Source organism: Condylostylus longicornis, unplaced genomic scaffold (genome assembly GCF_029603195.1).
Source record: "Condylostylus longicornis isolate FDR11 unplaced genomic scaffold, ASM2960319v2 ptg000116l, whole genome shotgun sequence".
In the NCBI taxonomy this organism is placed as follows: Eukaryota; Metazoa; Arthropoda; class Insecta; order Diptera; family Dolichopodidae; genus Condylostylus; species Condylostylus longicornis.
The window spans coordinates 730,453-758,167 of record NW_026578084.1 but is presented as its reverse complement, the minus strand read 5'-3'; the positions used below and the strand labels follow the sequence as shown (position 1 = coordinate 758,167).

General features: G+C 23.4%; 1 protein-coding gene across 8 annotated transcripts; it reads left to right on the top strand.

Annotated features, from left to right (window-relative positions):
- On the top strand, positions 1–27,671 carry LOC129614684 (adenosylhomocysteinase-like 1). Of its 8 annotated transcripts, none has more exons than XM_055529487.1 (13): positions 1–18; positions 5,916–6,175; positions 10,248–10,292; positions 17,581–17,682; positions 20,272–20,359; positions 20,428–20,574; positions 20,635–20,807; positions 20,871–21,220; positions 21,402–21,554; positions 21,792–21,957; positions 22,117–22,363; positions 22,443–22,563; positions 22,954–27,671. In XM_055529487.1, exons 2-13 carry the CDS (start codon positions 6,017–6,019, stop codon positions 22,958–22,960), a joined length of 1,758 nt encoding a protein of 585 aa, XP_055385462.1. In that variant the 5' UTR covers positions 1–18; positions 5,916–6,016; the 3' UTR covers positions 22,961–27,671. The 8 variants fall into 8 exon arrangements, with proteins under 8 accessions (XP_055385462.1, XP_055385461.1, XP_055385460.1 ...); XM_055529486.1 differs by lacking the exon at positions 1–18 and adding an exon at positions 387–955; XM_055529485.1 differs by lacking the exon at positions 1–18 and adding an exon at positions 387–955 and having other exon boundaries at positions 5,857–6,175.
- The last annotated feature ends 44 nt before the right edge of the window (positions 27,672–27,715 follow it).

The window sequence follows — 27,715 nt, the reverse complement described above, 5'->3', positions numbered from 1 at the left end:
AAGAAGTCACATTGTTTTGTATGACATAAAATAATATACTAGCGTTTATGTATAATATACAATCTACACACATGTATATAAACGTAACATTTGTATGTAATTTTGTGTGTGTTTTATAAAACTGTATTTTATTTTGGCATTTTACTTTTTTTTGTTATACAATTTTATTTTTCGTGTAAAATTTTAACTTTAAAGTTGGCATTTTTCCTTGTTGTTGTTCAAGTGTTTTTTTTAAGTTTTTTAAGTTTTTTTTTGTGTATTTTTGCTATTAATTTTCTCAAAATATATAAAAACATTAAAATAAACTAATTACAAGGACAATAATATAAAATCAGTTGGGAAATAAACTTTTCTATAATTTTGAATTAAAAAAAAATATAAGGAAAGAAAAAAAATACTGAAACATACCATTTTTTTTTAAGATATTTTGTGTGTGTGTGCCGTTAACTTCGCATTTTATGTGCATAAGAGATTTATAAATACATATGTATATAATTATAACTTGTTTTTGATTTTGCAAAAAAAAGGAATAAAATAAAAAAAATTTATGTGACAAGACAATTTAAAATTTTTATTTTACTTGTTTTTTTTTATTGTGGTTTCTGTTATTCACTTTTTATATTCTAATTTACTATTATTTTCCTATTGTAACTATTAAATAAATATTTTTTGCGTGTTTTTTAATCACAAATTAAAATCTAATAAATGTAAAAACTAAAATTGTTTTTAAAACTATGTATTTCTTAAAAAAAAATAGGAATTAAAATATAAGTACATAATGAAGAATTAAAAAATAAAATTTAAAAAGATTTTAACATTTAGCTGCAAAATCTCCAAATAAAAAAATAAAAGCACATACATACATCCATATAAAAAACGAATCATCGCACACTCATAACATTGTTGTTGTTAAAATTTAAAAACACGGGAACTAAATGAAATAAAAAAAATACAGGTACCTATTTAAAAAATATAAATTTATATTTTTTTTCTCTGTGTGATTTTGTTCTCTTGACCCTGTTTATCGCCGTTTAAATCAAAGCATATTTATTTTATAAAAGTAATCCGACAAGTTTTAATGAGGGTCGTAACGAGGGAACGGAAAAAATATTCCTTTTACATAGTACAAAGCACGGCTGTCGTTTGGCTCCGATTTATGTCTTCCTTTTACAATTTGGCTCCGATTTTGCATTTGCTTAGTCAAAACCCAAAACATGTTTAGTAATTATTTTGAAAAAAATTGAAAAATGTAATTATTAAATAAACAAAAAAATTTGTTGTTAAAACCGTGACTAACAAAATTATGTAGATATACCTTTTTCTGCCACCACCTACTTTAGTAGTCGATTTAATATATTAGTAATTTTAAGTGTCAAATAACCAAACTTGTGAAAACGCATCGACGTCAGCAAATGAAATCTGTTTGTGTTTTTCTGATCGCTAGAACGTAAACTTTAAAAAATGTAGAAACGCATATGCCTGCATTCAGTATATGAAGTTTCATGTAAAAAATATATTTAGTTTAAATTGTTATTGAGATATTTCAATATGAATTTATTTTTCTCTTTAAGATATTTTGTGCATTCGTTGCCGTTAACTTCCCGATTATCGCATAAAATTTTTGTTTAAAGTTTTTGTTTTGTTTTTCTGAGTTTTTTTGATTTCTTATGTTAATAAATTATTTTAGTATGAAATATAAAAATTGGTTCCACTTTTTTTTGAAAATTACACCTTTTTTTTTGTTTTGAATATTTCGGCTCCCCATCCAAAAAATCAAATGACAGCCCTGGTACAGAGTACTCTTCTGTCAAATGTTAACAAAGCGAAATATAAATATGTATGATACTTTGGTCTTTTGTTTGAACATTATGGTAATAAAGTAAAAATCTGTAAATACGATTTCTGAATTACATACACCCTGACTTCAATAATGCTTTATCATACCTTTACATTGTAAAAAAAAAACTGCTAAAGCTTTTGATACATTTTGGAACACAATTTTTACATTATTAATACATACTTTGGCGTTTGTTTGAAAATTTCAATTTAAAGTTCTATGCAAATATTAATTACCAACAAACGTTACCACATCATTAAAAACATACAATTTTTATGCTGCATTTTAGTAAAAAACTTAATAACTAACACTTTATTACTGAAAATAAATGCTAGTTTATTTAATTGGTTATTTCTGACAACATTTAAATGGCATGTTTAACAAAAGCGTGCTCGATCTTTTTGATACCCAATTTTTATTTTACGTATCCACTATGTATAGCATTTTGGAAAAGATTGTACACTTTTTCAAAATGCTATACATAGTGCTATATATGCTATACATATCAAGAGCTTTTATTAAACTTTTTAGAATGTGATATTTTGTAAAGTTTACGTCGTAAGCGCATTATTGAAGTCACGGATTATGTATGTTAATACTTGTATAATTTAGTGTTTTATATTTATTTATTCACATATTGACTTATTTTTCGAATGTTGACTCTTAATTAAGTTTTTGTGTAAGTTGTAACTCTTCTTAACAACATAATACATTAATATTGTACAGTATATTTACATATACTGGAGGTAGTCGAAGTGCCATCCACGACCCGCATGTGACTCTATACTTCTTTTTTGTTTTTCTTTTTTCCAAAAAATATGAAAAAGTTGTTTTTCCATGTTAACTTTAAATGGTTTTTCGAAAAGTGCATATTTGTAAGTCGTATTAACAATCATACATATATTCGTATAAGAGACACCCAAAATAAATTAAATTTTTAAGGTATGAAAATTATTAAAAAAGAATAGTGTACAAGTTTTTACATTCTCCAGTAAGCTTTGATAAAATCTATTATGAATCCAAACTGATTCCAACAGTATTCATAATCATAAGTAACAAATGAACACCTAATATATGAAATGTATTTGTAAAAACATTAATATTTTATCAGCCAAATTTTAAAGAATATACAGTACATACTCGAACTTAATTCAAGATCTATATTTGTGAAACTTTATCGGAAAGTGATTAATAATAATTTTTTTTATAAACCGACTTAAATGATAAAAAAATGATTAAAAATCTTATCTTGAATGATTAAAAATAATGTTTATTTAACATTATAAAATCTCACTACTTTTGTTTCAATAGTATCAATAAACACAGAAGTGTCCGCGTCAAGACGAAAGAAGCAAAATTCAGCGGCTAATATCTACCTTTTCTCTTAACGTTTTTTTTTGAATCCTTGAATATTTCTTTGATAAATTTACTTCTTTTCAATATAATAATATATGTAATTTTTGACTTGGCCAAATTTATACCTCTGAGTCGTATATACGATTCTATATAATAAATTCAGGTACCACAATTATCCCCCTTGTTTCGTATGTATATGCGATCAGTAATAAAAAAGATATTAATTTATACTTTAAGTGGTACATGTAATGTATATAATATACATATATACATATATATACTATATAATATATAAATACTTCAACTATTAGGCATCATAAAATATTTTTTTACTTGTTAAAATAAAAATTCGTTTGATCGTTTATTATTTAAGTTCTATTCTCGTATTCTATTTTTTTTCTTTCGTGCTTAGGTTTGAAATTTTTAACTTATCTAAGTAAGTATAAATTATAAACCAAAGCAAAAAAAAAAAACAAAAACTAAATAACGATACTCTTATAACGAAATTCAAAGTTGTTTCTTAATTTTTTATCTCAGTATTATTTAAAGATGGCAACATTAAACATTGATCAGCAAAATTTATTTCTCAAACCCATCAATTAAGAATAAAAGACTTGAAATATTTTTTTCTTTTTTTGAATTTTGTTTGTTTTTGTTTTGCATTTTCATAATTTGACACCAAAAAAATATATTAATATTATTAGCACGTATAAGTGCTAATTTACTTAAAAATACAAATTAATTAGTTTTAATTGTTACTTATAAGATAATGTTCAAAATTTAAACATTAGGGTTAAAACAAAAGGTAAAGTAAAAATTAAGTAAAAAGTAAAAAGATTAACATTCTGTGATCACAAGGCAAAAATGTCTCAAATTAAAAAGTCAGAATTTTAACGAATGGAAGTGAAGTATTGTTTTTTTTCTTTTAGTTTAATTTTAAATTATTTAATATGTTTTAATTTAAACGGAAGGAATTAAGTCCAAACAGAAAAGCTATTATATATGCAAATAAGAAACTATGTCACGAGCGAATGATAAAACGTTTTTCTTTGCGAACCAAGATTTCAGTTATTTTATTTTGTGTGAATTTTTCTGCAAATTTTATTTTTTTTTTTTTGCTTTGCTCTTGAATAAAAATTATCAATCCCTAAAATGGATTTTTTCTTCCTTTTTTTAAGGAGAATTTTTAATTTCTTTTATTTTTAAGTTTAATCAAATTTTCAAAATCTTAATTAAGTACCAACGTATTTCGATTTTTTAGTTTTCCAAATGAAAGTTAATAATTAAATCAAATTTGAATTAATTTTTGATTTGATAATATTTAAGCCAGTTTGAATTGGATAAAATTTTGCTATATTATTGAAATAAATTCATATGTGCATGTAAGTAGATTAAATTACCTTGCTATATTTCAATATCTCAGTAAGTTGCAATTAGGTCATTTACTTTACTTTATTTTAGAGATATATGTACATATATGTATATAATCATGTGTATTTTTTGCTTGCATACAGACTATGATAGTGCCGAAATATTTTTATATATATATTTTATTTTTTGTCATATATCTGTTATAATTTAAAATTTATTAAAAGCGTCAAAATAAATTAATTAATGTAAATTAAATTCAATTGATTTTATGAATAAATATTGCATATACGTATATACATATGTTTGTATATATGCATATGCCTATATTTACTTTATTATATTTAAATGGGATTGTATAGAAAAGTTATTAGTGTAATTAAAATGGAATTTTTTATTCTCTTTCTACGTTATATTAACATATGTATATATATCATGTACATATATGTATATGTGTTTAAACACAAAAATAAAAAGAAAAAATTTAGAACAAAAAGATTAAAATATAAAATAATTTCACAATAGTATATATATGAACATAATATATATGTAGGTACAAAGGGGCCCCTATAGTTTGCTGATAAACAGTATTATTTTTAACAGTTTTGCTCATGTAAATTTTTAAAGAGCTCGACTGCTTTTAAATGTTCTTTTTAAAAATGTCATTAAGAAATACAGGATTGTAGAGAATTCAAAAGGCGGAATTATTGGTTCGTCGCTTTTAAGTTAACTGGATTTTTACTATTTTCTTTTACACTATATTCGACACTTTCTTGGCAACAATGTTTGACATTGTAGTATATAAATCTAAAATAAAAATGATGTTTTAAGAAACCGTCGCTCTAAAATTTGAGTTTAATTTATATTTTTTGAGAAAGATAGGAAAAAAAAGTTGCACTAAAAATAAAGATAAAGTAAATTTAGTACAAATTAGTAATACAATTTTTTGTAGCTTAATTTTTCACTCAATTTTTGGTACAAAATTGTTCTAAGTACGACATATCTATAGAATAATTTTGTATAATTATATATGTATAGACATATATATTTATGAAATACAATATTGCTCCGTACCTACAATATTGTGTTTTAAATTTTCTATTTCCCTTAAATTTAAATTTAAAATTAAAATTTTTCACAATTTTGGAGTTTTCATGTTTTACTTTTTTTTTTATTTCAGATAAATTTAATTAATAATAATAATAATTTAATTTGTAAACGTAAAATACAATTAAATTTTTCAAAAAGAAATGCAAAAAATAATTTTTTTTTCCTTTTTTTTTTATCTGTTTTAGTTTTCTAATTTTTGATTTTCTGTGTTTGTTTTTATTTTTTAACTATAACTTTAAATCAGTGTTATACACAAAAAATAAGAAAACAAAAGAAGAAAAATATTTGAAAAAGAAGAAATAAAATAATAATAAATAATATTTAAAGTAAAACAAAAAAAATAAAATGAGTGAGCAAGTTGTAACAATAAATTTGTATGATGCACCTGCACCTCCTGCATCTGGCAACATCTCAACATCTAATTCTCATGTATCACTTGGAACCAAATGTAATTCAACTGCCGTTTCTGATAGTCCAATCACTGATCCGGGATCTGGCGGCAAGGTAAGAAATTAAAATTATTATTTAAATTTGTTTTTTTTTTTATTATTTTAAGCATATTTGCATAAATTCTTCATTTTTAACACTTTTCCCAAAAAATTTGGAAAAAAAGTGCTTATTAGTTTTATTTCAAAGATCGCATACGTAGCTCATCCTAAAACTATGCAATATTTTAACTATATTTGTATAGGAGCGAATGTAATTTTAATAAGGTACATAGATTGTTTAAAAAAGCGGTATTTTCAAATTTTGAAGTGAAAAGTGCTACATTGCAAACCATTGGTTTGGCCAAACTTTATTTTAAAATTTCATTTTTATATGACAATAATTTTATTTTTTTTTGTTTTTTTGTGGTTCCGTTTTTGTTTTGTTTTTGTTTTCTCAAATATTTTAATTCATGTTTAACTGAAATTATTATTGTATTTATTGTTAAAAATATTAATTTTAATAATATAATTACCATCTTTTTTAACATTTTTGTTTTTAATAACTACCAACTGTATACATCACTATTGTTTGTCACTTACTTGATTGTTAATGTTAAAAAAAAGTTGATCGCGATTTTGGAAAATTGATTGTAATTGAAATTTGTAATTGATTTTAAAAAGTCTGGCGCGAATAACGTTGTGTAAATAGATTTTTGAAATTTGGGGTAATTAAGTATGTATACAAAACTGGGATACTTTTAGTGCTTAATAATGATGAATAAAATTGGTAAATTCAGGTAATTAAAATTCTTAAATACATACCTTGTTTATATATATATATATATCTTGTTTATGTTTTTTAAAGAGAGAGAGATTGTTTTTTAAGGGTAATTTTACATTTTAGTCAAATCTTTTTGTAGCCAACATTTTTTTGGCAAAGTAATAGATATTTTCATAAACACAGTATACCGCAATACAAAGTTAAAACTGTACTATATTTATGCGCATCTACTCTAAAAACTAAGAATTAGTCAATATGATCAAGTGTTTTAATTTTAAATTTGTTTTTGTCGTTTTAAAAAGTTACTACTTATAAAACTAATTACAACGTTATTTGCGTGAAACTTTCAATTATGTATATAATACGAGTAACATTTTTAGATTATAACTCAATTTGATCAATAACTTTAATTTAAAAGAGCAGCTCACAAAATAGGGAAGAAGTATCAAATGTAGAGCTTTAGTCAAGATTAAAGACTCAATATTATTTATCATTTTTCATTTACATGATAATACCAAACTAACACAACCTATATACTTTAATCGAAAATTTCATTTGTAATTTATGGACAGAACACGGAGACAATCTAAACTTGAAAATATTTTAAGAAAAGAATGAACGGGACTTATTCTTTTTATAAAGATGAATTATGATTAGGATATTCAATAACATGTATTGCGAATCCGTGATATACATACATATACTCATATGTAATAGAATATTGTTCTATCTCGCAATAAATTGCTATTCATAAAAACTACGAACGAAAAGAGAAATGCAAAAAATATTATGACCATTACGTAGAGAAATGTTTAGGTTAATCTCATTTCAACTTTCATATCTGACTGATACAATCTGTAACTTTCATTCGCTATAATAAATTTTTAAGCTTGTGTATTTTGTATTTATATATACATATACACATATAAGCTATATAAAATTGCAGAGAATTGTTCCTCATTTTTACTTAATAAAATTATGTAAATTAATGCTAACAAAAAACTGCAATCTTTTGCAAAAATTTTATTTATTTAGACATTTGGAATATGCCGGAAAATATTTTTGATTTTTATAAGTAAGTACTTACTTTAATTTCACATATTTCGTCTTTTCAATTAGATTCAATTTTAGGGTTCCTTTTTTGCGTTTCAGATGTTTTTCAATTTTAAACATATTATAAAATTAATAATAATAATAGCTATATATATATATAAGTATATGAATATAAAGGGTTTCTAAATGCATTTTTATAAAAATTTCATATCAATTCTGGTCTTGTGATTCAATTATGCATCCTTAACAACATTTCTTTTAATATGAAGAAACGGTTCTTTTTCCAAATTTTACGCTTTCACCATTTGAAATTTCTAATCCAACTCCCGCATTAAATCTGAAATACGTTACTAGATACTGAATCAGAATCACTAGATACTGAAAAGGAATGGAGAGCGTTGTTTTCAAGAATCTAACTAAATCATCTAGCAAAATGAAGATTGGATGTAAACTTCACTTATTTGTAGTCAAAAAAAATCTTTGTTTGTTAAACTTGATTTTCATAATTGCCAATTTTAAAAAATGTCTCTTCTAAAAACGGTCAAACGGTTGAAGAACAAATCTGCGTAGGATCTGCAACTTAAAAAGTAGTGATATTTTTTTAACACTTTAATTAAAAAAATTTAATTGAGAAACTGATTAAATGAGATGTCTACATAATGAGATGCTTAAGTGACTTGCTATAAAAATTATAAAATTATATTAGTTTTATAATTTTTAATAATAATAAAAATTTTATTAATAAATATTTTGTTTTGCAAATTAACAATGAATTGTTTTTTTTTGTATAATGTACAATTTTTTCTTGGCTTAGTACTTCTATTACTTTAATACACTATATACAAAAATCTAATTTAGACATTAGAAAATCAAAACAAGAAAATTATATTTAGAAAAAAAATCTTATTAATTTTATCTATTTTTGAAAACGGCCTCTCGGATTCCAATTAAATATTTTTTTTTGCTATTTTAATAATTTAATGGATATTTTTTTCATTTTGTTATAAAATGATTTTTTTTTTTAATTTTTCAATACTTTTAATAAATTATTTAATGACTTGTATTAAATTTCAAAGCGAAAAAGAAAATGTCAAATAATTTGCCATCAAATTTTAGTTTAAAATCAAAACGCAACCGAAACGCCGTTTTCTATAATAGTAAAATCATAAAAATTTATTAATGTTTGTACATAAGTATATTTAGAATTTTTATATAAAAATTTCAATTAGATGCCCGCCTATATATTTTTTTAGATTTTAGTTTCGTATTATTATTTAAGTACTTTTAAATATTCCTCTCCAACTAAATTAAATATTTAATAAAAATTTTAGTTTTAGCTTTGACAAATTGCTATTTAATTAGCTATTTAATAAAATTACATTATGTTAATAAGTTTTGATTTTTTTTATTTACGTTTGTTGTACTTCATTTTCTTAAGTTATTTTTTGTTTTTCTTTATCAAGTAGAGTTTAGAAAACTGAGAATAATTATAATTTATAGAATGGAAAACAAAGAATAATTATAATAAAAACAAATTATTTAAAAATTTTATTTTAATTAATTGAAAAATAGGGTAAAATGGAGTACATCTTGGGACACTTTAGATTGTATTTCTTTTTTTTTTAATTTTAAATTATGTAAATTATTTTAAAATGAAAACAGCATAGGAAAATGTTGTGTGTTAACTTTAGTTTATTAATTTTGTCTGGACCTTAAGCGGAAATCAACCTTCGGTATATATACTGAGGGTGCTTTAGTACCTTATATAACTTACGTTGTAGAATCTTGTCTTATTAAATTTAAATTTTTATTCAAATGTTTGGTGAAGACTAAGAAAAAAACTTGAATTTAAAATTTTAAATGTTGTTGAGATACAAAATTTTTTCATTTCTTACAAATCTTCGAAAAATTACGAGTATCTAAAACAATTGAAAGAGTTGACTTATATATCCCGAATTTAAGAATTTTGTCGTTTTAATCGATTTTTATATGCAAAATTGGTTTGACAACCATTGCGAGTTAAGGCATAAAATATTTTATTATTTTATTATATTATTAATTATGTTAAATTAATTAATACATATTTTGTCACAAATTCATTTGTCACGAACACATACTCGTATAAAAACGTTAAATTAAATTTATTATATATTCAATGTGAATTCTTTTGGTTATTCAAAGGTTATGTAGGGTTTTATGTCCCAAAGAGGTACACCACTTAATCCTAACTATATGTATATATATGTATATAATATATATATACATATATAATAAATAAAACATATTTATACATGTCGATAAATTAAATTTATAGGAAATGGATTCATCAAAATTATTTATTGGACAACGTATTAAAATGGTAAGGGATAAAAACTAAAAAAAATTGTGTATATATATTATACTAAATATAAGGAATATTGATACAGGCATTTCTCGAATACCATAGCATGTTTGCTATTTAAAATGTAACATTAATAATAAATAACAACAATAAAGTATTGTTGCTAATTATTGCGTCAATAAAGTGTTGTAAATTATTTTCAAAATTATCTAGTTTATTAAAATGTGACAAACATTCGATATAAGCCTGTATTAATTGTATGTATATGTATATATACATATGTGTACATATGCTAGCCATATAGTAAGTTTTTCATTTATTTCGTATTGGTTTATAAAATAAAATACATATAATATTTATTTTGTCGTTTTAAAATTATTTTTATACTTAATTTGTTAATAAATTATTCATTCAGTCGGAATTTGATTAAATTTCAAAAGCATTTTGATCTGTCATATTGGTCAATTGTCAGACATGGTAAATTGTAAAAATTTTTAACGTATTTAAATTTTAATATTTACAAATAAACGAATTTTTATATTTAAACAAGCATTTAAATTATTAAATACATAATTCATATGCGAACATATGTACATTATGTATGCAATATTTTATAAACCTAATCTTTGTATTATTCTGTGTTATATATGTATATATATGGATATATATAATAATATATACTACCTATAAAGAAGCTTTCATATTCAAAAATCAATTTTTAAATAAAATATGAGTTTTTTCTTTATTGTAACTTTTTTAATAATTCATTGAATTCGGTTTTAAATTTATTTTTGTTACATTTTTTATTAAATTCAAAAAATGTAAATTTAAAACCGAATCAGTTTTTTTTGTAATTTTTAAAATTTTTTTCTAATTATAAAATCTAATTAATATATTTCTAAATTCGTTATTTTGAAAAGAAAAAATCAATTAGAATTAATATGTCATCTTAATTGAAGATAATTCCGGTGTGTTTCCGCTTTTCTATATACAAGATGATTCAGTAATTAGTGTCCAAACAAATATTTGTTATGTAACGACATTTTCACTTGTATCTTTAATTATAAAATCTTAAGTGTCGAATATTTTACTAAATTTGAAATTGAATTATTAAAAAAGAAAAATAAAAAACAGAAAAAAAACTCTTAAATATAATATAAGTACATAATATCTTATATAAAAAATTTTTACTAATTCTCTAATACACTCTATTTATGTACAGAATATATACATATATATACATGTACTTATAAATAAATTATTCACATACTAACCGCAAAGTATCTCTTATTACTATACGAAAACTATGAACAAATTCAATAATTATTGTAATAATTTGTAGAAAAAATATAACTTTACTTGAATTTAAAACTGTATATATTTGTATATATGAAAAATATGAGAATAATCAAATTGAGGTAGGAAAAACGACGGTCTTCAAATTAAATTTTTTAATTCACTTAAATAAAATTATCTGCCAAGTTTCGTTTTCTAGTTGTTTTTCTTTTGCAGACTTTTAGTATTTTATTAACATTTTCTATTAGGGTTAATTTTGTTCTAGCAATCGTTTGAAATTTGTTTAGAATTCATTTCAGACAAATTTTTTGAGCCTTATTCTAGTTGTCGAAGTAGAGCGACAATTGCTGTTACGACTTGAATTTGATATTCTAAGCGGCGATCGCAGTGACAATCGTCGGGGAGTAGCGGGAAAATGTGTTTCAGTCATATTCCAGTTGTCGTTTTGATGCGAGATATGTCGTAGTGAAACGACGTTTTTTTTCGAAAAGTATTTACAAGTGACAAGAAAGAAGAATACACTAAAAATGCAAGTTAAAACAAAACAATTTAACAAAATCATAAAAAAATTAATTTATACATAAATCAAGTCATACTCGTAAAATATATAATTTAATTTTTGTTTTTAGCGTGAAAGTATTTATAAATTTGAAGAATTGGAAATTTCATGACAGAGAACGCTCGAATATATTCAGTAAATATACAAAGGCCTCCTTTGGAAGTCTGTAATAGTTTATAAATCTATGAATAAAATAAAATGTTTGCAACTAATTTACTAGAAAATTGGCAAATCCAATGGATTAGAGCTGTCGCTAATCTTAAATCTTTCGATCCCTTATTGTTATATTTTTTTAAATTCATCATTAGCGGAATGAGATGAATTCGTAAACGATAATGCAAATGACATTTTTTATTATTTAAAAATGTAAATATATACACTGAAAATTTTTTTTAGTTTGAACTTTACTCGCCAAAATTTCTTTTTAAAATGTATCAATTTCACTTGAAACGTTTCATTTTCGATTATTTCTCGCACTCACGTCATTCGACAACCAGAATACCACATTTCAAATGATGTGACAGCGACAACGACAAATGTCACGTAAGTGACGCGACAACTAGAATAAGGCTCATTAATTTTGATTTTCTTTTCCCCTTTGAAAATACCCATAAGTTCTCTCATAATAAGTTACTTCTCTCTCCTGCCGCACACGCCTTATTCACACACAAAAAAATGTTTTTCTAAAAAGAAGTACGACGACTCCGAGAGCTTTAACACCAGTTTCAGACTACATTGTGCAATTTTAATGCAATCTCTTGCTTTTTAAAATATGCCTTGTGTAATTTTACACATATTATATGGTAGTTACCATTAAAACCTGTATTATCTAAGTGTTTTACTGAAAATGATGGCAACATTACCAAATTTGTTTGTTCAAAATTTCAGCTATGTAGCTTTAATAGTTTCTGTGAAAATACCATAGCTTTTATAGTTTTTGAGATATAGCTAAATAGATTTTCAAGCTGTATGGCAGCTTGCAATACGATGAACCGACGGACAGACAAACAGATGGGCAGACATAATTAAATCGACTCAGAATTCGACACCCAAGATCAAAAACATACACCCGAGTCTATATCTAGGACCATTATTTCTTAGCGTTACAAACGGTAAGGAAAATTTAGTATACCGTTCGATCATACTTTTGTAATTCTTACATGTTATATATTTAATTAATATTATTTATGGGTATATATGTATATACATGGTGTGTTCTATATAATAAATAATTAAATCTAGTTTTATACATGTATGTTGTAATTTGTTTTTGTTTTGTTCAATATTCATGTAACGAATGTGGGTACTTATTTATGATTATGAAGTTAGTAGCCAGATAATTGATATTTTTGTATAATATCATAAATAATGTATTTGTTAGTGCGTAAATTATTTCTTATTATCTCTAAAAATTATTTCTCTCTACTTATTATCTTCTAAAACAATCACCTTTACCTATGTACGTAATTGTAATTTTTTTCTAATTTCATTAAGTATATCTAACCCTATTTTCTTCATTTTATAAAAATTATAAACATAGTTTGTATAACAGTTAGCATAACAAATTATTATAACAGTTAGTATAACATTTTATATTATTTATTTTTTTTATAAGTTGTTTTTAAGTTTTTGAAGCCTTTACTCTTTCATCTCCTTTTATTTTTAATACAAAGCATTATAGTTTTGTTCAATAGTATATTAGTTGGGATAAAGTTAACCTAAAACAGGCTGTCATTCAATTTTGACAAAGACAAAATAAAACTCTATTTGTTTTTTTTTTTGTGTTAATAAAAAATATTTGCCTTTCAAAAAATTTGTAACCTAATGGCTTTTTTTTTAGTAATGATTGTAAGTTGCAAGCGGATGTAATTTTTAGTAACACGCACATGTTTTCTATATATAACACGGTTGATGCTTGTCTCATTGGTTTTTAAAAGAAATATTTACATGTACTTATTTCTAGATAAACTAGAGGGTCAAAAACATACTATACATATATGTAGATATGTATAGCGATCATTATCTAAAAAAATCGCTTTATATTATTGTGAACTGTTAACTAAAATAATGATTGAGTTTATTGTAAAATCGTATTCTCATAGCATCCCAAAAAATTCGATTACCTATTTTGAATTCTTATTTTAAAAGCAGTTTGTTTCTATTTTCACTCTCTCATTATTAGTGCAACAATTATATATGGTCGAAAATATCGACCATATTTAATGTAATGTAATATGTTATAATAAAATAATAAAATATCGACATGATTTAAATCGTATAGTTAGCTCAATTCAATCAATCCCGACGTTCCCCCCCGAAAAAAATTAATCATCTCGTTTACAAACAAATGTTAGACAACATCTGTAGCCATTAACAAATAAAACAAAACAATTAATTATTAAACAAAAATTAAATAGGTAAATATGTCGTCGTGTTGTCGGCGTATTTTTCGAAGATAATTAAAACACAAGAAAAAAACACGCACATAAATGATAAAAAAAATTAAGATAAGTAATAATTGAGGTGCCTAATTGCAAAAGCACTTTTATCCTCCATTTAAAATTTTGAGCAAATAAAAAAAAACTTTTCATTTGAAAACTAATGAAGTACAATTTTAAGCACGATTCAATTTTTTTTTTTCAGTTTGCAGTCAGGTGATAAATTTTTTTTTTTTATTATAAAATTTTCCAAAAGCTTTGTAAAGAGAGTAATTTACATATTTATGTGTATATTTTTTATTATTAAAATTTAAAAAATAGCATTGGAATTTCTATACAAAATAATTCGGATTTCATTATTTCCATGGGAAAATTATTGTACGTACATTTTATATACTATCAATGGCAGCAAATAAGGAAAAATATCTAAATCGTTTTTTTGTATTGAATTTAAATATTAGAATGTTTTGGGATCAAATCTCTAATTCAATTTGATAAAATTCATAAAAATAATCTATAAAAATTTTGATTTAATTTAGTTAATTTTTTTACTATAAGTAGGTACTTGTGATTTAGAAGTTCTGATATATCTATAAAGAAATTGATAAAAACTTTTTGAATTTCAGCGACAATATTACGTACGTTATATATTATACACTTCATGAAATTACTATAGAAGATACTGTAGAAAATAATCCGCCGATAATTCCTTGGTGTTCGCATTTTTCGATTTTTTTTGCCTTGACTCGTTCCTTTGGCTACGTCATCCAACAGTTCTACGGTTGTAAAAAGAAATTATCTGTTACCATAAAAAAAATTTAGAAATTACTAAGCTTTTTTTTGATGTTTTATTTGAACCTCATTTTATCTTATCTTTTAATCTTAATACCTCTATATATTTTAAAGAAAATTTTTCTTTTTTTAACTAACCTAAGTTAATCAATTTAATTAATAAACTATACTCTTAGTATAGTCTACCAGGATGAATTTGTATTTTATAATTTCGAATATTTTTTACACTTACGTTTAATTTTGTATTGACGGAATGTGCTGAAATTGTTTTATTCTGAATACAATTTAATTATAATTTAATAAAAGCTAAGACCTTGTCCCTTGTGACTAGTATAGTTCTAATTTATGTATTTAGGTAATGGCTCAGTTTAATTTTTATAAAAGTAAGGGAGGGTGAGGTTGTCCACGAATTCTTTTTTTGCAATATTTCTATAAGAAATCAAAATTTTTAAATGCTAATATGAATTTTTTTTTTCTCAAAAATCAAATCGAAATCTTATCGTTGATTAAAATCACAAAAAATTTATCAACATATCTTTCTTCCCGATCCACTTTAATTATTATTGAAATAAAATGAAATTTTACGTACAATCAGTGTCTTCTTTTTTTCACATTTTAAATGAGCAACAGATAAGTCCCTAGAAAAGCAGTATTTTCAATTTAAAAACACTAGATTAATCCTAATATACTGGTAGCGCTACTGGTATGTTAGCAATATTTCAAACAAAATTACTTTTTGACAAAAGTTATGCGCTTGTCATCAGTTTAGAAAGTATTAATTTGACAAACTAACAATTTTGTATGTTTTTTTTTTGTATTTATTGGAAACTCAAGAAAGACAGTTAGGGCAGTCCGAAAAAAAAATTTTAATTGCGTTATTACTTTTTTTGGGTATTTAATATTAGAACGGAAATTAAAAACAGTAAGCAATATAGGACGTCGAGAAAGTAATAGAAGCACCGTTAAATCAGCAAAGCGATAACACTGCATACAACACACACATTCAGTTGTTCAGTTTGATCGACGGGCGATAAATTTATTTTTATGTTGCCCACATGAGAATAATTTTTTACTTTTTGTTTGTTTTTGATTGTTTTTTTGTCTTATATTATTCTTAAGTAACTTTTAAGTTACTTTTGTTTTCAAAACTTTTTTTTGTTAATTCATTTTTAATTTCTTGTGTACAAATAAAAATTACACTCGTTAAAAAAGTTAATGTGTGTAGTTAAGTTTAGTACCGTGCAATTTAATACAGCATAAAGATCTCTGGTGGTGAATTATTTTTTAAATTATTTATTTTTAATTGTCTTTTAAACTTTCATATTATTTTAAAATTTCAATATTTTGTTTTTGTTGCTTTTAATTGCACGTGAAAACTTTGTTTTGCTCTTCTTTGATTTTAAAACAAACAAATTTCAAAGAAAATAAATTTTTTTCTTAAAACTAATTTACTGTATTTTGTAATATAAATTGGTAAAAAAAATTTAAAAATGAAGGTAATAAATTAAAAATGAAAAACAAAAAACAAATTTACATTTAAAAAAAAACGTTTACATACTCATAAGCTCATACATATATGCATGTACATTATTTTTATTACATACCCGATCTTTAATGTGTAAAATGTACATATATGTGTATGGGAGTTTATCACATGGGTTTTTGTAAAAATTGATCACATGTTTTATTTTGTAACGAAAATCTTTTATATTACACAATTTTTTCTTAAAAATACAGTAGAGTCACACTTGTATGGACTATACTTATATAACTAAATACTTATAATAAAATAAAAGGTTCAGATAACTCTATTAAAGATAAATGGAGAGAATTTATTTTTAAATGAAAATATAATTTTAACATGAATTAAATAGGATAGGCCGAAATGATATTATTTTGTCCATAACTCTATATTTCTGATATCCAATTAATTATTAATTGGCAATAGAAATGGAATGTATTAAAAAATGGAATTTATGTAAAACTGTATTTTTTTGGATATTCTATAAGTTTTAATTATTTAAATAAAACAAAATTAAAAGTTATTTATTTATATACATATGTATATATGTACGTTATACATATGTATATAGATTACTTTGAATATGGTGTTGTGTGTTTGAACATGAAATTTAATATTATAATTGTATATATGCATATATACATATATTTATAATATATAAATATATATATCCTTATAACATATAAATATTTTATAAAGAATTTACCGAAATTTGATTTGATGGTATCAACAGCGGGCAATGCTCTTCGTAATTTTCGCAATAGGAACACAGGATCGTTTGATATAGAAATGATGTCATTGGTAAAGTTAAAAAAAGAAAATAACATGAAACTCTCTTATTTAAAATTCTTCCGGGAGCTACACTGGACACTATTCTCTTAACAAGTTTTCTTAACTGTTAAATTAATAATTTATTTGAATTTAAAACAGTAAAGTTCAATTTGAAATGAAGAAAATTGTATCTATTTTTATTTTTAATAACGTTAATATATACAAATTGAAAGTTAATCCAAACTTCAAAATTACAATAATATAACGGTATTGAAACATACTATTTCAATTTTGAAGTCATCATTTAGGTTTATGTACATATTATGCTATCAGTAAAATAAAAATGGAGTCGTAAAGGCGTTCTTCATCAACTAAATATGGCGTGTCAAGTATAACTCCTGGACATAAAACACATTTAGATATAATAAATATATATACATGCATATAAAAATTTATGTTATATACACATATAACATATTTTATATATATCATATACTCGTAACATATATAAATAAAATATTTTAGTTAGCATTTTTCTGCTTTATATTTTTGACAATACAAAAATTTTTAATTTAAATGTGTTAGGTGTTACGTTAAATTTTGCGTTTCCTAATTGACTTTTAAACGGTGTTCTGCATTACGTTTAAATATTTTATGAAAATAATGCATTAAGCCTATATTTTTTAATATAAAATTTTAGTTAGAAAGTTCGTTTCTTATTTTATCGCTTGAAATGAGCGGCCGTTTGCATCTTTATGGGGAGTAGAATCTCACTGATTAGGAAAGATCTTAAGTAATTTGTGCAGTTTTTTTTAGGGAGGGTCACTAATTCTCTTTTAATTATAAAGTAACATTAATTATAAAGTAAAAAGAAAGAAATTGAAATTAGGTTTTTATTTGTTTTGAAATATTTGACAAAGGTGCAAATGGAATGCAAATCTTATACATTCTTATACAGGGTGTTTCGCATAAGGTGGCAAATAATTTCAGGGATGATTCTTTGATCAATTTCCAGCAAAAATTGTATGGGTGGGGTAAATCAAATCCATTGTAAGACCAAAAATAATGAACAATCAAACGCCTGTAAAACCAACTCCCAGTGATAACTCTATTTGTTGTATGGTTTGGAAGTTTACCCATACAATTTATTGCTGGAAGTTGATCAAGGAGACATCCCTCAAATTATGTGCCACCCTATGTAAAACACACTGTATACATACATACAGTTCTGTTTTTTTTTTAATTTTTGATGGCGCTATTCTTATATATACATATATTTAAAAAAATTATATTTTCATAAGTATTTTTATTATTTTTAAATTTCAAATTATTTATTTATTTGTCCAACAAATACAAATTTATTACGTTTTTCAATATTTTCTTTTTGTGTATATTTATTTATATTTATATAGTTTATTAAATATTTATTTTTAATATTATTATTGTATAATTCGTATAACTGTGTAATTTAAAAAAAAATACTTAAAATTTATTAAGTAACTGTACCACACTTTTGAGAACCTAAAAAAGTAAAATAAAGAAGCTAAACCTCAAGTTATTGTTATAGTAATCTTCGGTTAATTGCATCACACTCAATTGTATTTCCCGATTAACTCAGCAAAAAATTTTGGCAATTTTTCCATTCCCATTGTTAGTTTTCCTGTTTAATTGCTATACTTTTTTTTTAGGCCACTGTGTAACGTATGAAATTTTTCCGGATTATTGAGTCAGGTATTTTTTGACACTTTTATTTTAAGTAAAATTTTTACAACAAAAAACTATTATGCATATGTATCTGCGCCTATTAAATTTACCCATAGATGCTTATTTTCTTTTTATGCCGTATTTTAATCATTTGTTTTTATTCAAGTACCCGAACTTTGTACATATTAATATGCATGTACATACCTAAAATAAAATAATGGAATATTTTCTTTCGTTTTTGTTTTATTTATTTTATTTTCTACAAATGTATCGCACAATGTACGTTATTATAATTATTTTATTTTCGTTTTATTGAAATTTGACTCACCAATGCAATTCAGCGGGATCTTGATAATTGAGCTTAGCGCAAAAATTGTGCAATTTTGATTTACGCAATTATCCGTGGATTACTGTATTTCTTTTTATGTCAAAAGTATGATATTAATGGTATATACCATGGCATACGGTATTAATGTATTGCTGAATTGTGTATTAATATTCGCATTACTGAGATTGTGAAGGCAGTTACGTTGTTACTTATCTTGTATGGTATTTTATTAACATGTTCAGTTTTGTCTATTTAACGATTATTTAAATTGTATTTAAGTAATTAAAAATAAATATACATACATAAGTACATTTTTGTATTTAAAATTAATTTTCATTATTAATGAATTTTTTCTCATAATTTTTTTTCGGTTTTTATTAGTTTTATATTTAAATACATAATGTAAAGCACGTGTTTCATTTTTCTTTATTTACTTATATTTTCACTGCTTTGAAAAATTTTGCTGTGTATCAATTATAATTTTTAATTAAAGTAAAATGCAATTACATGAATATATTTCAATAAATTTTAATTTTATTTTTAAAATAATGACTAATTTTCTTCTTTTTTGTAAATGGACTCAAAAGGACTCAAAACAATCGGGTGCATTAAAAAAGTCGTCCAGATATAGAAGTCGATCTCTTTCAGCTTCATCATCAGATTCATACAGTTCAGGTATGTTATTAATTGAATGTAATTTGTTATATGTAATTTATTTTAATATTTCATTTTATCAACAACAGCATCATATACTGGAAGCAGTTCCGAAGATGATGATATTTCACCCAGAGAAAAAGTACAAAAAAATTTTAAAGGATCATCTGATTTTTGTGTACGGAATATTAATCAACATGCTTTTGGTCGTCGTGAAATCGAAATTGCTGAACAAGGTGAATTAAATTTGATTTAAAAAAATATAAGTTTATTAGAATTTTTTTTAATTAACTAAGAGATGCCGGGTATTATGGCTTTAAGAAAGCGTGCAAGCGATGATAAACCATTAAAAAATGCTAAAATTGTTGGATGCACACATATCAATGCTCAAACAGCGGTACTAATTGAAACCCTAGTTGAATTGGGAGCATCAATAAGATGGGCTGCATGTAATATATATTCTACGCAGGTATTGTGAATTTATATAAAATTATAAAATACTTAATTAAAATTAATGTATTTTTTTTTATAGAATGAAGTTGCTGCAGCTTTAGCTGAAGCTGGTTATCCAATATTCGCGTGGCGTGGTGAAACTGAGGAAGATTTTTGGTGGTGTATAGATAAATGTGTTAATGCTGAAAATTGGCAACCAAATATGATATTGGACGATGGGGGTGATGCAACACATTTAATGTTAAAAAAATATCCAGCAATGTTTAAAATGGTAAAAGGTATTGTTGAAGAAAGTGTTACAGGAGTTCATCGCTTATATCAATTGTCAAAATCTGGTAAATTAACAGTACCTGCAATGAATGTTAACGATTCCGTAACTAAAACAAAATTTGATAATTTGTATAGTTGCAAGGAATCAATAATTGATAGGTATGTTATATTGTAATATTATAATATAATATATTATAGTTGTGAAATATTCAGACCAAAATTTAAGGTTGATAAACCAGATTTTTCAAACTATAATGTTTATATTTTAAATAACATAAATGTATACTACAGTAAGTACAAGATAAATGATTATTTTTTTGTGTGTAAATTTTTTTTTTAGTTTAAAGCGTTCAACGGATGTTATGTTCGGTGGTAAACAGGTAGTGATTTGCGGATATGGCGAAGTCGGAAAGGGATGTGCACAAGCATTAAAAGGTCTTGGCTGTATTGTTTATATTACAGAGATAGACCCAATATGTGCATTACAAGCCAGGTACTTGTTGGGTATTACATACATAGTAGTTTGATGAAATAAATGATTACAATACATTTTTTAATTTAATGATTTTAAAAACACGCTAAAGAATGTAAATTATATAATGTGTATAAATTATATTTCAGGTTAACATGCATTTTACGATATTTATTTGAAGTTTAAATAGATTTAAATTTATATATTTCAACTTATAATTATAATTAATATAACAATATTTTTCTTATAATTTTTAAGTATGGATGGTTTCCGTGTTGTCAAATTAAACGAAGTTGTTCGTAGTGTTGATATAGTTGTTACAGCTACAGGTAACAAAAATGTTGTTAATCGTGATCATATGGATAAAATGAAGAACGGGTGTATTGTTTGCAATATGGGGCATTCTAATACAGAAATCGATGTGGTAAATATTGCAAATATACTGTTCCGCATAAATTATAGCTTTAATATTCAATTTATTTATTAAAAATTCTAACATAACTATAATTTATATATAGTTATGTTCAAATTTTTGTTGTTTGAATTATGTTTTAAAATTTAAATTTTTCTTTGAAACATTTAGAATAGTTTACGCACACCAGAATTAACATGGGAAAAAGTAAGATCACAAGTTGATCATATAATATGGCCAGATGGTAAACGTATAATATTATTAGCAGAAGGACGTTTAGTTAATTTATCATGTTCAAGTATACCATCATTTGTTGTATCTGTAACGTCGGCGACACAAGCATTAGCATTGATTGAATTATTTAATGCGCCTCCAGGGCGTTATAAATCAGATGTTTATTTATTACCGAAAAAAATGGGTATGTATAAAATTGATGGACTTAATTATCTTGAAATGTAAATTTATATTTTTTTATAAAAAATTGTTTTTTTTTTTAGACGAATATGTGGCCAGTTTACATTTATCGACGTTTGATGCCCATTTAACAGAATTAACCGACGAGCAAGCAAAATATATGGGATTAAATAAAGCTGGTCCTTTTAAGCCTAATTATTACAGGTTAGTTTTATATTTTGCTGGGTAAATATTTAAGAGTAATAGCAATTGTTCTTAATTGTAAATGTTAAAATGGCTATAGAAATATATATGAAAGTCCCTTATTTCAAAATTCCAATAATACGGTTTTAATATTCAATTCAGTATTTGAATTTTTAACTTATAGTCAAGCTCTTGAATTGTGTAATATTGTAATTCATGTTTTAATTCAATTTTGAAATAAAGTTGTATTAATAAAAAATTAAGCAATTAAAAGTCATAAACTGAATGGTGTATTTAATACTGAATTGTGTATTATTGAAATTTGAAATCATATATTTTCTAGATTCTGTTAATTTTTTTTTCTTATTTCTCAAATTACTTATACAACCATTTTTCTTTTTGTAATTGTAGGTATTAGAAAACAGAAAAGAAAAAAAACTTTATGCTGAATTTCAATTTTTTGTTTTTAAATTGGCATTTTAAAAAGAAACAAAGCAAAAGAAAATCAACAGTAATTCCAAAATAAATAAAGAAAAAGAAAACCTTAAATGTTTTAGTTGTATAAGAAAGTTTATTATTATGAAACAACAATTGAAAAAAAATATAGTAATTAGAAAATGCTTAAAAAAAATCAACAATAAATGAAAAAAAAAATTGATAATAATTAAATTAAATATAATTTAAAACATTAAAGTATTTAGAGATTAAAAAATTAAAAAAAAATTTTAAAAATTAGTTAAAAAAAATTGAATTATTTTATTTTTAGTTTCTGATTTAAAAGTAAAGATTTGCAAAATAAAAACAAAATATGTAAGCATGTATTTATATATGTAATAAGTATATACTTATTACATATTTATATACTTATTTAACAACTAAATACTTATGTGTATAAGTGTATGTATATACTTATTACACACACACACACACACACACATATATATATATATATATATATATATATATATATATATATATATTATATATATATATATTTGTATAAACATATATAGATATAGAGATAGGTATATTAGCAGATATAGGGAATATATATGTATAAGTATACATCGACGTATCATATCTTGTGTAGTTGCAAATTATATGTGACTATAAAAGCGTGGTATATAAAAATACAGTATTGTAGATCATATAAACAGGGCATACGGAACTACTGTATACCCGTCGCGGCGCTTCTTTTGGTGCCGGCAAGTCACTACAGCTTCCACTTGAGATCCACTCTCCTCTACTAAAGTGAATGTGTAGTTCACCAGTATTTCTTTTCTTCTGAGAGCGAAAACATCACATTCGCACCCTACTTTTTTTTATAAAGAGAAAAAACAATATCAATTTCTAAGTTTTTATTAATTATTCGAGATAAAAGGTTAATATTTAAATTCAGATTCAACACCAATTTAATTTATTCAGCATTATATATAATTAAAAATTACAATTACATCGCTTAATGAATTGAGTTGATGATATTTTTCTTTTTTGTAAAAATATTTCATTTTTACAAAATGAATAAAAATTGATACATCGTTATATATAAAAGTATTATGATATATATTTCAATATTCAGTGCCCAAGAACTAAAGATTAATTCTAAAAAGTATTATGCAAGAATGAAGACAATTTCATTTAGGAATATCAAATTAATTTACAGTGTTGTAATGCGATTCAAAAAATTATTAAATTTTGGGCTGTGGATCACTCATTGTTCAACTTTGCTTTAAGCATATCATCATAAATAGTGTAAGGCACTTTCTATATATTTATGTGTATATATGAATATATATTTACGTATGTATTACTAAAATTATATAAATTATAATTATAGTATAAAAAAATATATAAAAATGAAATAAAAAGCAAAACATATTTTATTTATAGAATTACACCAAGAAAAAAAAATAATTAAAAAACGTATTGCGTCATATATATATACTTATTGGATATTTGTATTCGTATTATACAGTAAATTACTAAAAAATTATAGTATATAAATTAAAAAATGAATTACAAAGTATTATAATTTACAATATTATACTTTTTTGTATTTTGAGCGAATAATGAAATTAGGAGAACCCGAGTTTCAGAAAGTTTCAATTTACATTCTGAAATTGAATTTGTAGGGGTCCGTCCGGCATACGATATCATATTAAAATATTTTTATTATAAATGAGTTTTCGGAAAAAAAAAATTTTATGTGTTGTTTCTTTTAAATTTAAATTTTGTGAAAAAAAGTTATTTTAAACAAATGTATCTACAGAACAATAAGCTTAATGCACACGATTATCTAGTGGTCTCTGTGTGCCTTAAAAAGTAGTTTGAAAATTTTTCGGAAAAAAAACTGAAGTGAATCATTTCTTTCGTACCCAAAATCCATAAGTTTAAAAAGTACTTCATTTGAACTATTTTATTATTCAAGATTTTTTTTTAATTTTAAAACAATTTACTGTATAATATTTTCATATAATATAAAAAGTTTTTGTTTTTTTGTTCACTGTAAAAATATATATATTAAAATTATACATATACTGAAATTGTTAAAAATATTTGATATATGTATACATATTTAAAATACATGTATGCAAGAAATTTGTTAGAATTTTATAAAAAAAAAATTAAGCAATTTTCATTTAATTTTTATGCATGTAAAAACAAAGTACATTGATTTTGTAATTTTGAGAGTTTTATTTGGAAATTCTGGTTTTATTTTTTTTTATTGTCTATTGTATTATAAAACCCTTGACTTCAAAGTTGCAGTATAATTATAATTCTTCGTACTAATACATAATTCAACAACGAAGATCTGTAAGTTGAATTGTGTATTAATATCATATTACTGTAATTTCGAAGTCAAAGAATTTGTTCTTAATAAATACTGGCATTTTTAAATGCTAAAGCGAACATTAACACTTATAATGATGAACAGCAGCTTACTTATAATGATTTATTATAACAATATTAATTAAAATATATAAAACAAAAACAAAAAAAAAAACAAAAACATAATTTACAAGTATTTTGTGGTATGCAATATTGCACGTATAAGAATTTTTATTACTGAAAGTATATTTAAATACATAAAAATATTAATTTGATTTAGTTTTTGTTTTTGAAGATACTTTAAGCAATTGTATTTTCCACTAAAAGAAAATAAAATGCATACGAAAAGGAATGCCCCTAACTTCAAAATTACAGTAGATACAATACATAATTCAGCTTATAAGTTCTAATTACTGAACATGTTCTAATGTATGAACAGTATTACTGCAACATTGAAGTGAGCGAAACAAAAAGTAAAAATTCATTATCATTTTCAATTAATGAAAAATAAATTTCAATTAATAAAAAAAAATTTATGTATGTTTTAGTTTCATTTTAAATTATGAATTCTAATGTATATGTACATATACATAGTTTTATTTTTGTAGAAAAAAAATATATTAGTTTTGATATAAATGTAAATTTTGAAATATTAATCTTTAATTTGACCTAAAATTGTGTAACACATACATTATTCACATAGAACAAAACTTTTCAAATTATTTTTTCTAATGCACCACTTTGAACAAAAAATTAGACATTTTCTTTTAGCACTTTTGCTCTTTGTGGTTATTTAACTCTTTTTAAGAGTTTTTGCGTTTGTTTATTGAGACAAATTTTTTAATTTTAGTGCGCGAAAATTTTTGTTCTACGTGAACTTTCTTTGAATCACATCATTTTTGTTTTGACATTTAATTGAATTTTGTTTTTGGTAGTTTTACACCACACATTATTAAGAAAAAAAATAATGGTCATAATAATTGTCAATTTTGTATTTATAAAAAAATAAAAATAAAAAAAAATATTTCAGTTTCTAAAAACAAAAATTACATATAAAAAATTTATGTTAATAAAAATATATAAATACACAATAATTATGTAATAGCTTATTTACTGTTTATATATTTGAGGGTTCTTTCTGAGAATCTAAAAATAATATAAAGGTTACTTTTGATACGATATGATTCCCAGAATTAGACCTCTTAAAATGAACAAAATATAAACAGAAATAAATCATACAATATTTTTATTATACCATTACATTATTAATTGTTTATATATATTTTTTAGGAATGGGATTAAAAGCAATTTTTTTCAAATTCTTACAAAGGTACCTATGTCACAATATTTTTTATTGACATTTTTTCTCTTTAATTTCGTTATGGTCTTCATTGTAATTGTAACAGGCCTAGTAAAATTAATATAATCAAATCTGAAAATTTCTCCCTTAATAAACCCTTAAATCTTAGTTGCGTAAATTAAAGAAAATCATTTTCTCAAAAATTATTTTCGCTAATATATATAATAATACCAATTTTATTTTTATATTGTATATATCTTTTATAATTTTAATCGCATATCGTGTTTATCCTTAATCTAAAAAAAATCTTTATTCGATTCAGGAAGTTGTCCTTGCTATCCTTTTTATAACTAAATTATATTTTTGACAAAAAAAATTTAATTGTTACCATGCTCCCCTCTCCTTTCCCCTCGTCTACCAATTGGTTAATTTCTCTTAAATTCTAAAAATTATATAACTTCACAACGAATACGATAATCAATAAAAATTTTAATATACATTATTTTTTTTCTGGTTTTAATTATGCAATGAAAAAAAAAAATTTTAATTAAATTGAAAATTTCAGAAAAGTTTACGAGAATACTGTTGACATGTTTGCAAAATATTTTCCCATCCGCTAACCTTAAAACTATATCTAGATAAATACTTTTAAAAATATAATATTTGTACATATATGTATGTATAAATTTATTTTCCCGGCTGGCAATGTTATTTGAGCTGTCATATTATTAATCCTAGATATTTTAGCGACAAAAAATACACTTGCTTTCTTAGTATAAAGAAAAAAATTGAATATTTATATAATTAAACTCGCGATAATACGGTTATATTTATATATATGTATATATATACATCTATATATATGTATATTGTATGCATGCGTCAATATACAAATATTTATGTATATACTACATAATGTATAAAAATTACAATACATAATATGTATATAAAATTTCTATATTATAATGATAAAAATATGTACATAAATAAAATTTTAGAAATTGCAGAATTCAAAAATAAAAAAAAATAAATGAGAAAAACATT

Coding starts and splice junctions, on each gene's coding strand:
- LOC129614684 (XM_055529487.1), top strand. CDS start 6,017: ATGAGTGAGCAAGTTGTAACAATAAATTTGTATGATGCACCTGCACCT. Junction 20,360..20,427: donor ATCAGATTCATACAGTTCAG/GTATGTTATTAA, acceptor TATCAACAACAG/CATCATATACTGGAAGCAGT. Junction 21,958..22,116: donor CTAATACAGAAATCGATGTG/GTAAATATTGCA, acceptor TGAAACATTTAG/AATAGTTTACGCACACCAGA.